A 14,112-nucleotide genomic window follows, 5' to 3' on the forward strand; every position below is an offset into this window, starting at 1 on the left:
ACTCCCTCACACTAGAGCTAGGACACCTCCAAACTAACAGCTTCACGGGGAGCAGTGAAAGGGACAAGAAAAACCTACAGGCCTTGGGATTAACGGCCTTCAGGCCGTAGCGGGAAGAAAGTGACCACAATGAGGCGACATGGAGGCAACCCCTACTGTTCCCTTCCGTTCCGTTCCTAATTGCAGCTTGCTCAGATCAGAGGGATCTTTGGGAGCAGCTCCTGGATTGCAGCTGACCAGCTATTTTAGTAAAGGTCACAAGTGGGGTGGTGGAAGCTACTGGACATAAAAGAGCTAGACAGGTAGAGGTTCTAGAGATGGAGCAAGACAAGAGTGGGGGAAACACCAGGAAAGAGAATGGTCGTGGCTGGGGAACGGACAGCATAATGTCCTAGGCACAAGGGCCTACCCCAAAGCTTGCCCAGCCCAGGAGAATCTGCAAGGCAGAGCTCACGTTCCAGTGCCACAGCCTTCAAGAACCTGGGCTCATCTTTATACCACCATGGAAGGCTCGGCGGGAGAGGGAGCTTGTTATTACAGAAATATTATTTCATTAGTCCTCACGACAACCCTGGGAGATAGGTGCTGCTATTATCCCCATTTTACAGTTGAGAAAACTGAGGCACACAATGGTTAAGTGACTTGCCCAGGTTCATACAGCTAGAAAGTGTCTGAGGCTGAATTTGAACTTAGGGCTTCCAGACTCCAAGCCTAGTGCTGCATGTACGGTGATGCTCCCTGGTGGCCTCTGCAACCATCAGGCATTACAGAAGAACATTTGTCCTTGAAGAAGACCTTTCTTAACCATTCTGATTCCAAGCACTGATACAGAGTTCACAAGGTACGTGGGCTGTTCAGCACCTTGAAAAGAAATCATTAGATGTCTGAAGCTCATAAAAATCAACTCATTTATCACAGTTTATTTTCTCCCTTCAACCATGATAATATGGTACCCAAATTTGGTTTTCACTGGAGGATCTGTGTACACAGGCTTGTCCAGGCCACTGACAGGCAAGGCAAATGCTGCTTCTTGGAACGGGCCTACCATGGACCCTCTTGTCATCCATCCCAACTCTCCCTGAAAAACAAAAACAAAAACAAAAGAAATCAATTATATGCGATTAAGTTGAAGAATAGGGTGTCTACTGTACGTTTGTTATCTTCCTCAAAGAAAAATCTGAGACCAGATTTTTGACAAGATCATAGATCCTGTTTCATGGGCTGCCAAATAATTTCCCCAGTGGCCTTCTCTGTACCTAGTTAGGTGGCAGGGTCTGTTGGTGAGCCCTAAAGGGGCTTTACAGAAAAAGCAGGTCTTTTTACTCAGTGTTTAAGGGAAATGCTCCAGCTGGACGTATCCAAGGTAGTGGGAGGCATGGATGAGAGTAGGACTCTAGAAAGAAGATCTGGGTCACAAAAGAAAGTGGCAGTAAGGCCTGTAGCCTTAGTAAAGCCCTCACCTCAGCATCAGAAGAGACAGAAGGGCCTGTCTCCTCTTCAGCTCAGTGGGTCCCCAAGAGTGGCCACAATTCAAACAAAGCTCCAGAGTAGCTATGAAGAAATGGAGAGAGAGAGACCGGCATCTTTAAAGCCAGCTTTCACCTTCCCCTCAGTGGCCACAACCCAAAGAGGATAGCTACTTCTTCAGCTGCTCACTGCCCACTTCCACTTCTTAGTTGTGGCTCTTCTTGGCTGAGACCTTCACCTAGGTACATATTCTGTCACCAGATGATGTGTTCATTGGCATATTGGAGCCAGAGGAATGAGAAAAAAATTGAGGGTTAGGGCTAAGGCACAGTGCTAGCTGGAAAGAGATAGGTACCCCCTGCCGGGCTTTATCTTCACTGTACTGCGAAGCAACTTCATTGAATCTCACTCCAGACTTCAGTTTTTCCATGGCCTCCATGATTCTGCCATACTTTTCACACAGAATATGTCGGACCTACAAGACAAAAAGAGGAAACCCACAGTACTTTCTATTACCCGAAACCCTTTCTCACAGTACAAGAATCAACTGTGTTATCCTTGCTCGTGGAGTGGTAACTGAAAAAGGATCTGTTGGTACCTTTCATAGTGATGAATTCTTAACCCAGGGGTGGGGAACCTACAGCCTCGGGGCCACATGTGGCCCTCTAGGTCCTCAAGTGCGGCACTGTCACTGATTTGTTCTGTGAAGTTTGGCTTCAAAGGGCCACACTTGAGGACCTAGAGGGCCACATGTGGCTTCACGGCTGTAGGTTCCCCACCCCTGTCTTAACCAAACAAGGCACAGAAGTGATCACAGAAAGCAAAACAGAACATTTTGACTACATGAAATTGTAAAGCTTTTTGCACAAACGAAAACACATCAAGAGAAGCAGTCAAATGGGAAGAAAATCTTTGAATTGAGTATCTAGGATAAGGGTTTGTTATCTGAGATAGATACACTTAACAGAAATATAGAAGGCCAAAAGCCATTCCCTAAGGGCAAAGTGATTAAAGGACTAAATATCCAAAAGAAGAATCATAAACTACTACCAATCACATATATGAAAGGTTGCTGCAAATCACCAATAATGAGAAATGCCAATTAAAACAACCTCAAACCCTGAAAACTGGCAAAGATGACAAAAGATGGGAATGGTCAATGTTGGGGGTGTACTACAAAAAACTACTACTACTACTAAGACAGGTACACTCCTGTGAAGTTGAGGGAACTGTGAAATGCTTGTTCACTTGACTATGAATTGGCCCAACCCTTCTGGAAAGTAATCTGGGATGCTGCTAAGCAAATATTCCAAGGAGGTCAGTGATAAAAACAAGAAAAGTCCCCATGCACATCAAAAAATCGACAGCAGCCCTTTCTGTGGTAGCAAAGAACTGGAAATCAATACCTGCCAACTGAGGAATGGCGGAACAAATGGACATAATGGAATATAATTGTGCTATAAGAAATGATGAATGTAGAAAAGTATAAGAAGACTTCTACAAACTGATGCAGAGTAAACCAAAGCCAAGAAAACAATACAGACAATGATACCACAACAGAAATGGAAAGAACAACAAAAAACAAAAAAAGGATGGAAAGCGGAAAACTAGCATGGCCAAGCCCGGCCCTAAAGGACTATGGGGGTAGAGTGCTATACATCATGCATGCATTTCTATGTGCTAGTTTTGCTGAACTTTTCTTTCCTCTCTTTTTCATTCTTTGTAATAAGGGATGGTTCTTGTAAGATTTGAGGTGTTTTTCACCATGTGAACTAGTTATTGGAAAGGTAAAATTTAAGTGGTTGTACTAAATTGTATTGAGTCTGATTACCAGTAGATTTTAGCAGAAACATCTAAGAATGTCTACAAGTAACCTGAACCAGAGAAGCAGATCTCCTAAGAGAAGCCCTTCCCTATAGAGCTGCTCTGAGAACAGGCCCATTTCAAAATGCCCAAGAGGAGATGTTTTCAGAAACCAGAAGACTGCATGAGACATCACTGAGCCCTAAGATATAATGTGCTTATGAAACGGACATTGGAAACATGTCACTCTTCCCTCTCATTCCTTCCCCATGTGTCTACTGTCTCTGGAAGGCCTACTTACCAAAGGGGACTGCCCCGAAGGAGTTCGTCAATGTGTTGGTCATGGGTAGTCTCAAAGACTAAGGGATGAATTGTTATAAGATTAGGCCTGATGGTTTTTGTAGCCATCATGACAGTCTCCCCTTAAGGAAAACTGTAGCATACTCATGGCCCAAAATATGTACAAGATCAACATGCCCTTTCAGGGACCCCTCTTCCTGGTTTTCTTTGGTATTTTCCTGGCTAGGAGGAATCATACTAGCTACTCCAGTTAAATACACCCTCCTGACCATAGGCCTCATTATTATCTTTTGTCTTTATACCAATTATTGCATTATTTAGAGTACCAGGGTTATCTCAAAACCAATTCCTGGAGATCCCTAGTAGCTTTGCAAAGATGAATTTTTTTCCTTTTCCTCAGCATTTTTGCTCCTGTAACACCATTGCTTCAACTTTACTAATCATTATGGATTGACAGACATACCTAAATTTTTTTGACCATAATGATTTGTCATTTTAATCAGACTAAATGATTCCCGGGAGACGTGGCTCCCCAACAATCAAAGTCGGGGGGGGGGAATCATGAAATTGAAAATTGATTTGAATTCTATTTTAAAGGCTTAATCAATCTGGCATAGGCTTTAATGGGTAAATCCAAACTCCTTACCTTCACAACTTCACCCTTCCCCAACATTTTAGAAACTTGCCTAAAGCCAAGCCAAGCCTTATAATCACCCTTGTATTGTCTATGTTTGTAACCTTACCCGCTACCCACTTATTCCAAATTCAAGTTCCTTGGTAACTTTACCCACCACCCACTTAACTCAAAATCACGATTATTCAAAGCCACTGCAGACTATACCCTTAACCTGGGAACCTTTGTCTAGTGACTCAAATCACATGTTTTGGCTGGGGTTAAGGGGGTTTCAGAAGGGGAGGTCCAAATAATGTAACCTCAATTCTGACCATCACAGACAGCCAATCAAAAGAAGACTCATCTATGTTGCTCAAGATTTTGCTCTGTCATCTTCCTAATAGTTATAAAAGACCCTGTTGGCCCTCACCAATTTCTTGGTTACTTTTAGCCTTATTAATAAATTGTTCATGCTGAGGGCAGAGGGGAAGAATAAGGGATGGTTCTCTGGGACAGAATGCTTTGGAAAATGTAAATGATATAAAAACAAGAGATACTGATAAAAAAAAAGTTTTTAAAGGAAAGAAAAATGACCTGTTGAGTCCGACCACAGTCTTACTTGCTACAGCAGGAAAATTCACCCAAACTCTGACTTAACTGGAGGAAAAGGATACTTTGCTGTGTGGAGGCCTCCTCAATCCCTTGGGGGGGGGGGGAAGATGCTGGGAACAGTACAGTGAGAGCAAAGTGCCCTAAATTGGGAAGGAACGGAACAAGTACTTCTATAACTCCTACTATGTGCCAGGCACTTTACCACCACTTTACAGTTGAAGAAACTGAGACAGAGGATAAGTGACTTGCTCAGGGTCACACAGCTAGGAAGTATCTCAGATTATATTTGCACTCAGGTCTTCCTGACTCCAGGCCTGGTGCTCCGCACACTGTGGCACCCCTAGCTGCCTCTAATTCCAAGATAGAAGTTTCTAGGCAGGTCAAGAAAAGCCACTGGCAAGAGGAAGAAACCTTGCCTACAAGGTGGAGAAAGACTAGGACTCTACCACTTGCTTTCTGACTATTCCCCCTAGCAGGCCCTAAATGAGCTCAGCCTCTTGACATTCTGCCATTTTCCCCCTCTGCTGTTGCATCTCCACTTTTTTTTTCCCGTCAGACAGCACAGAGACAAAGGCCTAGGCTTCCCTAGTGGTCATTTTCCTGAAACAGCGCCTTCCCGTCTGGAAACCAAGTCATCTCCTCCAGAGGTTTGGCTAAGTACAAACATTTTGTTCATTTCTCCATCGTCTCTGCTTCTGTTCCTCTCCCCCTCCCCTGCAGGTGAGTCAAACTAACCAAGTCAGCCACTGAGCCAGTGGAGCAGGCCATCTGCTCAGGCATGCAAGTCAGGCCCATTTCTTTCTTTCCATGTGCACGGCTGTGCTTGCTTCACCTACTGCTTTTTGGGTCCTGGTGACCTCATTTGACCTCAGTTCCTATCAATCTGCCCATATGTGTCTCATCCTTTTTTTTTGAAAATACATTTTGACAGATATTATTTGGTTTTTCTATCACCACCATATTCTCCAATATAAGAGGGGGAAAAATCAGCAGCAGAACTGATCAACAGAGCAAAAAGGTCTGCAAACGTGGCCAATGCACTGCAAAGGGGCCAGGCGGGAGGATCTTCTCATGTATTGGCTTTGGAGCTAGGATTATTCTTTGTAATTTCAGGGGTTTTTGGTGATTGCTGTGGACATTGTATAGAATGTCTTCTTGGCTTTGCTCACTTCCCTCTGCAGCAGTTCATGGAGATCTTTCCTTCCACATTTCTCTTTATCACATGTATCATTTCTTAACAGTACAGTAAAATTCCATTACCTTGGTGTGCCAGTCCCCAGTAGATGGGTATCAACTCTATTTTCAATTCTTTGCTATCACAAAAAGTGCTGCTATAAACATTTTGTGTACATGGGCATTTTCTGTCTGACCATGTTGGGGTATATGCCTAGAAGTTGGCTCTCTCGATAAAAGGGCATGGGAAATGTTATTCCCTTTCTTAGCACGATTCTACATTTCATTCCAGAAGGGCCAGACTACTTCTCAACTCCATCAACAGTACATATCAGTGCACCTGTCTTCATGACGAAAGCTCAATAGATTTGAAATGTTGACGATGCGTAGGGTTTCTTAAGCCCTAATAAAACACTTCAGAAGACAAAAATGAGATCATCGTAACTCACCTTTACCGCATTTCCACCACCTTTGGGACCCTGAGCCTTCTTATCTGCACCCTCACTCGCAGAAGCTGCTCCCCCTTTACCAAAGAGAAAAGGACACTTATTTACATCACGTCATCAAGTTATGAAAGTCTGCAAACATCAGAACCAGCAAGCAAAAGTTGGCAGGGGTGCACATAGCTTTAAACACTGCCACCGTTTGGGTAGTTTTAGCTGAGCTCCTTATCTTTGCTACAATCTAGGGGAAGTGGTGGTATGTACTCAGAAGTGACAGCAACAGAAAACTAAGAAGCCTCAATTCCATTTTTTAAAAGCAGGTTTTCTTTTCCTGAAATCAGAACTGTCCTAGAAAATCAGTGTTGAAGGGCCTGCTAGGTGGCACAGTGGATAGAGCACCAGCCTTGAAGTCAGGAGGACCTGAGTTCAAATCCAGCCTCAGACACATAACACTTACTAGCTGTGAGACCTTGGGCAAGTCACTTAACCCCAACTGCCTCATCAAAAAAAAAAAAAAACCCAACTTATAGGGGCAGCTAGGTGGCTCAGTGGATAGAGCACTGGCCCTGAAGTCAGAAGGACCTGAGTTCAAATCCAGCCTCAGACCAACCACTTGACACACTTACTAGCTATGTGACCCTGGGCAAGTCACTTAATCCCAACTGCCTTAAAAAAAAAACCAAACACCAACAAAGATGTTCTTTATAGGGGCAGCTAGGTGGCGCAGTGGATAGAGCACCGGCCCTGGATTCAGGAGGACCTGAGTTCAAATCCGGCCTCAGACACATAATACTAGCTGTGTGACCCTGGCCAAGTCACTTAAGCCTATTGCCTAGCCAAAAAAAAAAAAAAAAAAGGAAAAAAACCCCAGTGTCTCCATGTCTCTACTCCATCTGCTTCTCCCTATCTTCCAACTCCAAACAAAACAGGATCGACTTCATTAATACACGCATCCTCTCTTATGGGACAGAAAATCCGTAGCTCAACAGTCTAGGGAGGTACTTTATAAAGTAACAGTTTCAGAGGGTGCCACTATCAAGAACTAAGAACACCAGATATTAGAGGCCAGGACAAGTGAAGATACTACACAAAAGAGTTTTTAAGCCAGCAGTTTCTGGAAGGCAGAGTAGAGATCTGCTTCAAATCACTACTCAGTTTTTTTTCTCAACAAAATAATAATAAGAACTAGTATTTACATAGCACTTTAAGGCTTGAAAAGTGTTTTAACAAATCTGATCTCATTTGGTCCTCACAACTAACCCTGGGCGGCAGGTGCTCTTATTACCCCTACTTGGCAGGCCCAAGTTCTTGACTCCAGGCCCAACGTTCTCTTCACTGCCTTCCTGCACCACCTAGTGGCCTCAACAAAAGAGTCATCCCTCTAGTGTAGATTCTTCACAACTTCAATAGTAGATGGAAGATTCATTTTTTAAAAAACGTTTTATTGATGCCTTGTTTTTTACATCAAATCCACAAAATGAAAAAAGAAAAGAAAGAGTTGGACAAAATCAACCAATGTATGCAACACATGAGAGTCACTTCTTAGAACTAAAATATGCCAAAATAAATGTGCAGTTTAAAAAGCTGAACATGCAAAATTTACATGTTTTATTACAAATGCAATAACTATCTACAAATACCAATAATCAAATAAACCTACAAAATAACAGATAAAATCTTACATGAAATTCTCAGCGTTTAAAGAAGTGGAATCCACTGAATTATTAGATACCAATGTTCATTCCTACTGCCCACCAAGGTGTATTTGAACCTTTTCCGAGTCAATCTGCAATTCTGCTCCGTTTACTTTAAAATATACATATATAACATTTAACATAATACAATAAACACATAATTTTAATTATATACTTATATATAATGATTTATAATTATATAATATTTGCTGTAAGATCCAAAAGAAGTAATATCTGCAAAGCTCTCCAAAAAGGTATATGCTATTATATAATAATATAATTTACTAGTATAATACAATAAATGTATCATTTATATGTAATATAATAAATACATAATATATATTTAAATGTGTGTATGTGTACTCATAGCTGCAGTCTCAGTATATACAGTTTTGGTTCTGCTAATGTTATCTTGCCTCACCTCCCAGCAATACCTTCATATCTGCCTGCATTTTTCATATTTGTACTTTTCACAGAACTCTAGCGTTCCACTAAATTAACATGCCATAATTTATTCAACCATCTTCCCATTACTGGATTTGTATTATTGCCAGTTGTTTTCCAACAATAAAAAAGCAGGTAGGACTACCTTTGTAGAGACAAGTCCCACCTTCCTTTTCATTATATTTTTAGGCTGAAGTCCTGGCAACAGAGCCATTGGATAAATAGGAATCAATGTTATGATTCTTCATACGCATGGCCATATTGTCCTCCAAAATGCTTCCACTAGTCCAGTCTGACCAACGGTGTATTAGAGCTTGAATATTCTTTTCACTACTAGATTTTCTCATGTTTTGTTGGACTTATCATGTCCTCACAGTGGGGCATTAAACTCAGTATACTGATTTTTTTTTAGCTTTTTTTTTCTTTGCAAGGCTAAGGCTTTTCAATGATCACTTTCTGGTTTCTATTCAGCTTTGTCTAATGTCCCCGACCCAGCTTTTCATGATCATCTTTTCACTTCAGTAGATCTGGACCAAATGTGCTCCCTGTATATAGGATATTGTTGGAGCCCGTTTTTTAACCCTTTCTGTAACTCGGTTTCGTTTTAACGTTTGGTACATTTACATTTAATGTTGCAACTATTAGAGCTGAATTTTCTTCAGTCAGGACTGAAAAGAAATTAATAGATGTTTGCTTTCTAATTCTTGTTGTTTCTGTTATTTCAAATTTAATGACATCCTACACCCACTTCCTATGGAGTACTGAGAACCAAGTGGGCTTCATTCCCTTGGCAGAAAGGTGTTTGAGGGATTGCCCTGTCCCCACTCCACCCCCTATCCAGTTTCCCTCAGATAACTCAATATTCCAAGAGTTCGAATCTTTGAAGTGAAAGCAGATTTATCCTAGATGATTCCCCTCTAACCTCCATACGCCACCCTGAAGTTATTCAAGATGGTCTGGAAGACCTGGTGTCCACCTCTGACACCTGCAGACTGAACTAGAGACGAGTCATTTTTGCCAAACTGTGCTCTACAGAGAGGAGCGGTGCGGGAAGTCCCCCCCCCCACCATATGACAGGCTGGGGGTGGGGAGCAGCACTGGAGAATTCCCCCCATGAGGAAACAGGCTCAGGGGTGCAGAGTGCGGGGAGCCCCCCCATGAAATAGGCTGGGGGTAGGGCAGATGGAGCGAGGAACGCCCCCCCCCTTAAGTGACAGACTGGGAAGTGGAGGGAGCTGGGAGTCTCCCCTCCTCCCGCCCCGTGAAATGATAGGCGCGGAGGGAGAACAACAGTGAGCGTAAGAAAAGGAAGGAAGGTGCAGGGGCGCAAGTGTAAGGCCTCTGAGGCCTTTGGATTTGATCATGAAACACTCGAGAAGGAGACGCACGAAGTCCCGCCTCCAGGCTCCGTCAGATCTCCCTACCTTTCCCTCCTTTGCTGGAACCGCTCTTTCCCTTGGGCGCCATCTTCCCAGTTTCCTGCTACCGCCTCCGTTAGTACTTCCGGGTATCCAATTGATGAACGCAGTTGGTCCCATAGGGATGTCCAATGATATGCCTGAAGAACGCAATCAGCACTTGGCGGTCACCCTAAATTGAGGACAGTCAGGCAGTAGTTGAGCCAGCCACGGCACCCGGGTCCTTCGATACCCTGACCAATGAAATAGAAGCTAGGCGGGATAGGGGAGGGTTGCTAGCGAGACCGGTAGGGGCGGGGAAAATCAGGCCAGGGCCTGTACGCACCCCCTTCCTGGAGTTTCCCTTCCAGGGCGTGGGAACGTGGCTACGCTGGAGGCGGGGCGGCCAGTTCCCAAGGTGCACCGCTCTTCTTCGCCGGCCGGAAGCTGCGATCTATCGATTGCTCGGGTCTTAAACGTAGCTAGTCTACTCTGAGGGTCGATCGTGTTTTTCACTTTATTTTTCATATTTTGTTTTGTTTTTTGTTGCCAGTATGATTAATATGGAAATGTTTTGCATGACTTCACATGTATGATCGATATCACATCGTTTACCTTCTCAAGGAGGGAGGAAGGGAGAGAATTTTGAACTGAAAAAAACATTTTAGTGAAAACTAAAAAAATTAAAAATTAAATTAATTATTGGGTCTTAGTGCTAGAGCTGGAAGGGACCTTAGAGACCATCGAGTCCAAACCTGAGGCTTCTGTGACTCTAGGTCTTTTCTTCCTCCTTGAGTTCGATTCCATTCAGCCAGTCTTGATCAGGCCCCTGATCCCTCTTTGCTTCTTGGAGGCGCAATTTTCTATTGATGAGGAAACAGGCTGGGGTGGGGGGGATACCAAGTGATCACATTCCAGTCTCAGGAACCTTATTCAAAACCCTGCTTATTGGGCTCAAGGCAAAAGCAATTTAGAATATTCACTCATTTGGGAAATCTTACAGGGAAGAATGTATATAGAGATAAATAAATACAGAGTAGGTTGTGGTAAGGGCAAAGGAGAGATCCAGATAAACGTGTCTAGGGAGATTGGAGCGGGCAGAGAGGCATCCAGGACGAGATCGTGCCTAAGCCTTAAGAGGACAGACGGACATGAGGAGGATGTGCACTCCGGGTATCACCGGATCTCATTCTCTCCAGGCTCACTGCCTTCCAAAACTGTCACAGTATGTGTGGGTTCCGCAGAATTCCTCTTCAGATTTAGACTCAAGCTTGCCATTAACTCAACTAACTCATTAACCCTCATTACCCTGAAGAATGGTCAGCTTCTAGAGGACCTCATCTGAGGCAAACTTAACATGCAACATCAACAGCAACACTTCATATACAACAGCAAAGAGGAATTTGGGGCAGTGATTATTTAGTTATTTTTCCAGAAGATGCCTTAATAGCTGTTGATTGATTACATACCTCTAGGACCTGTGATTGGGGGTGGGGGGACAGGAAGGTTTTCCCTCTCCTCTAAGGAAGATGGAAACCCCTCTATCATTTAGGAGACTGCCTTGCAGAATTGCTGGAGCCAAAAATAATTTTCACCAGCCTTTGTTTGACTTTATTTTATTTTTCTATTTTAGAAATAATTTTCTCCTTGAATGATTCAGTCTAATTTTCATCCCCTTCATTTTTTCATTCTTTTCTTTATCATACGTGTCTTATGCTACATCAGACATACCTCAAAGTGAACAACCATTCACTTTTCCAGATTAGAAATTGGCCCATAATTTTTCTTTGGTTCAAAAACTTTTACATTTTGTTCTATTTTCAAATAACTAACATTAATTTTCTCTCCCTTCCACTTCCCTTTATAGCCATGTCTCATTGGACATCCTGAATCTGTCACCTCTCTGTCTGGAAGTAGCTAGTAGAGCTCATCATCCTTCCTCTGAAATAGTGAGTGGTCACAGTATTGATCAGAGCACTGAATTATTGTAGAGTTGTTAGCCTTTACTTTATTGTGGTCATTGTATACAACTATTTTCCTGGTTCTGCTTACTCTGCCTCAATTCATAGAACTCTCCTGAGGTTTCTCTGAAACCATCCCTTTCATCATTTCTTGTGGCAAAGTGATATCCCATTACATTCATATACCATATTTTGTTCAGTTATTCACCGATTGATGGGCACCCCTTAAGTTTCTGGTTTTTTGCTACTGCACAAAGAGTTGCTATATTTTTGTACACCTGAGTCCTTTTCGTCTTCCTTTGATCTCCTCAGGCTACAGGCCTAGTAGTGGTATTGCTTGTCTACTCTAGCTGTCATGTGCATCTCTTTAGTGTAGAAGGGAGTAGGCATAGTACCCTAGGCTCTGTGGGCCCAACAGCAGTCCCACAGTGTTATACCATTAACTTTATCCTTTCACAAAAATTCAGTTAATTAAAAAGTAGTTCTCTAAATTCACGGTCTCCTTTGTGTGAGAGGGTGTGTTCGGTACTAGAGATGTGAAGGAAATAGTCCCTGTCCTCACAGAGTTTATATTCTGTCTTGGGAAACAGCCAAATAACTACAAAGTTGGGGAGAGGCACTAACACCGTATGCTATACTGTATAATTCTGTACATCAGAATTCCAAATATCAAAGAGCAGTGTAGCTCTGTATTAGGCCCAGAGGCTGATGGGAAGTATAACTTTCCTAGTCCGAACGAGTGGTGGAAGGATCAGGAGAGCTGAGAGCCATGCAGAACAGATGATCTGGGAGCACTGGAGCTCTGAGGAGAGAGAGATGGGGTGCAGACATGCACCATCAGTGAGAGTTGATTTCAAGTGAAGGATGCTACCCCACACTGACTGTAATCATGAGTGAATGCAGTGTTGGCTGGCCTGGACAGAACTTGGTGTTGCCTGAAGGTGTCTGCCTCACAGCATTGCAGAGAACTGGTGAATTTATCCACTCTTTACTTCCTCTTCTCTCCTTACTGCCTCTTTGCTTTCTAGTGTTAACAGCATCGCATACCCTTCTGGAGTTTCCAGATCTTTTCTGTCTTGATTATTTGCTGTTTATATTTTTATAATTGGTTATGTCTCCAGGTGAAGGTAATCTGATTGGGATCACATTCAGAGTGCCTGTTTTCCTATAGAGGAATGCCTTAGAATGAGAAATGCTATGGCTAGTGGAGATTTCTTTTCAGATAATAGAAAAGGTAATAGAACTTAAGGACTATTATCTACTCAATGGCTAGAGAAGGAAAAAGATTTCTTCCCTAGGCTGGGAGCTCTGAGTTTACTGAATTACATAAACATTCCACATAACTAGTTCTCGAGAACAAATGTGAATCCATGAGACTAACTGCCTTGTACTTTAAAGGGGAAAAAAATACCCCTCTGATGAACAAAGGAGGGCTTCACTTATACATGGCTTTATCTTCCTCATTAGAACATAAGCTTCTTGACCTTCTTTGTATCTATATTCCCGTTGTTTAGCACACAGCTTGTTGATTTATTGATTGAAAGAATGCCGGACTTAGAGTCATAGGAACAGAGTTTGAATCCTGGCTCATTTTAGACCGGCCTTTGACTTGGAATCTCCTTAGAGCTTATTAGATTAAACATATTCTTGTAAGCAGCCTATTGTTGGATTTTGTTTTTTGATTCATTCTGTGAGTCTTGCATTATAATGGGAAAGTTTAGTCCATTCACATTCATCATTACAATTGTTTAATTTTTAACTCATTTCGTCAGAAAGGAATATACACTTTCTTAGTCATATACTGAAAGTCAGACATTTGCCTGGATTCATGAATAAAAGAATTCTTCTGCCTTGACTGTTCATGGGATCATAGGACCATATATTTAGAGTTGGAAAGGACCTTTCAGCTGTCCAAAGTCACACAAGCAATAAGTAGCAGCAGGGGAAATTTGAACCCAGGTCCTCTGATTTTATTTACTCTTTCCACTGTACCGCGTTGTCATGAGGAATGTACTTTGGAAATGGTAAAGCCCTCTCTGTGTTATTATGATGTAAGCTCCTCAGTACCCAGATAGTGGATCAGTGGAATACCCTGTGAAGTGTTCACTCCATGGAGCCAGTGAGGAGGTTGTGAAGTTAACTCTGTAGAAATACTTCCCTTTAGAAGCTTTGGAGGGTGTGGAAAAAAGGAGCATGAGACATATG

At 42.6% G+C, this 14,112-nt stretch overlaps 1 protein-coding gene across 1 annotated transcript; it reads right to left on the minus strand.

Annotated features, from left to right (window-relative positions):
• Positions 1 to 900: 900 nt before the first annotated feature.
• Positions 901 to 10,089, minus strand: PIN4 (peptidylprolyl cis/trans isomerase, NIMA-interacting 4). Its single transcript, XM_020978964.2, has 4 exons — positions 9,974 to 10,089; positions 6,418 to 6,491; positions 1,823 to 1,942; positions 901 to 1,078 (listed from the first exon to the last, which is right to left on the minus strand). Exons 1-4 carry the CDS (start codon positions 10,014 to 10,016, stop codon positions 920 to 922), a joined length of 396 nt encoding a protein of 131 aa, XP_020834623.1. The 5' UTR covers positions 10,017 to 10,089; the 3' UTR covers positions 901 to 919.
• Between the last annotated feature and the right edge of the window lie 4,023 nt (positions 10,090 to 14,112).

This window comes from Phascolarctos cinereus, unplaced genomic scaffold (assembly GCF_003287225.1).
Source record: "Phascolarctos cinereus isolate Bilbo 61053 unplaced genomic scaffold, phaCin_HiC Scaffold_8;HRSCAF=390, whole genome shotgun sequence".
NCBI lineage: Eukaryota > Metazoa > Chordata > Mammalia > Diprotodontia > Phascolarctidae > Phascolarctos > Phascolarctos cinereus.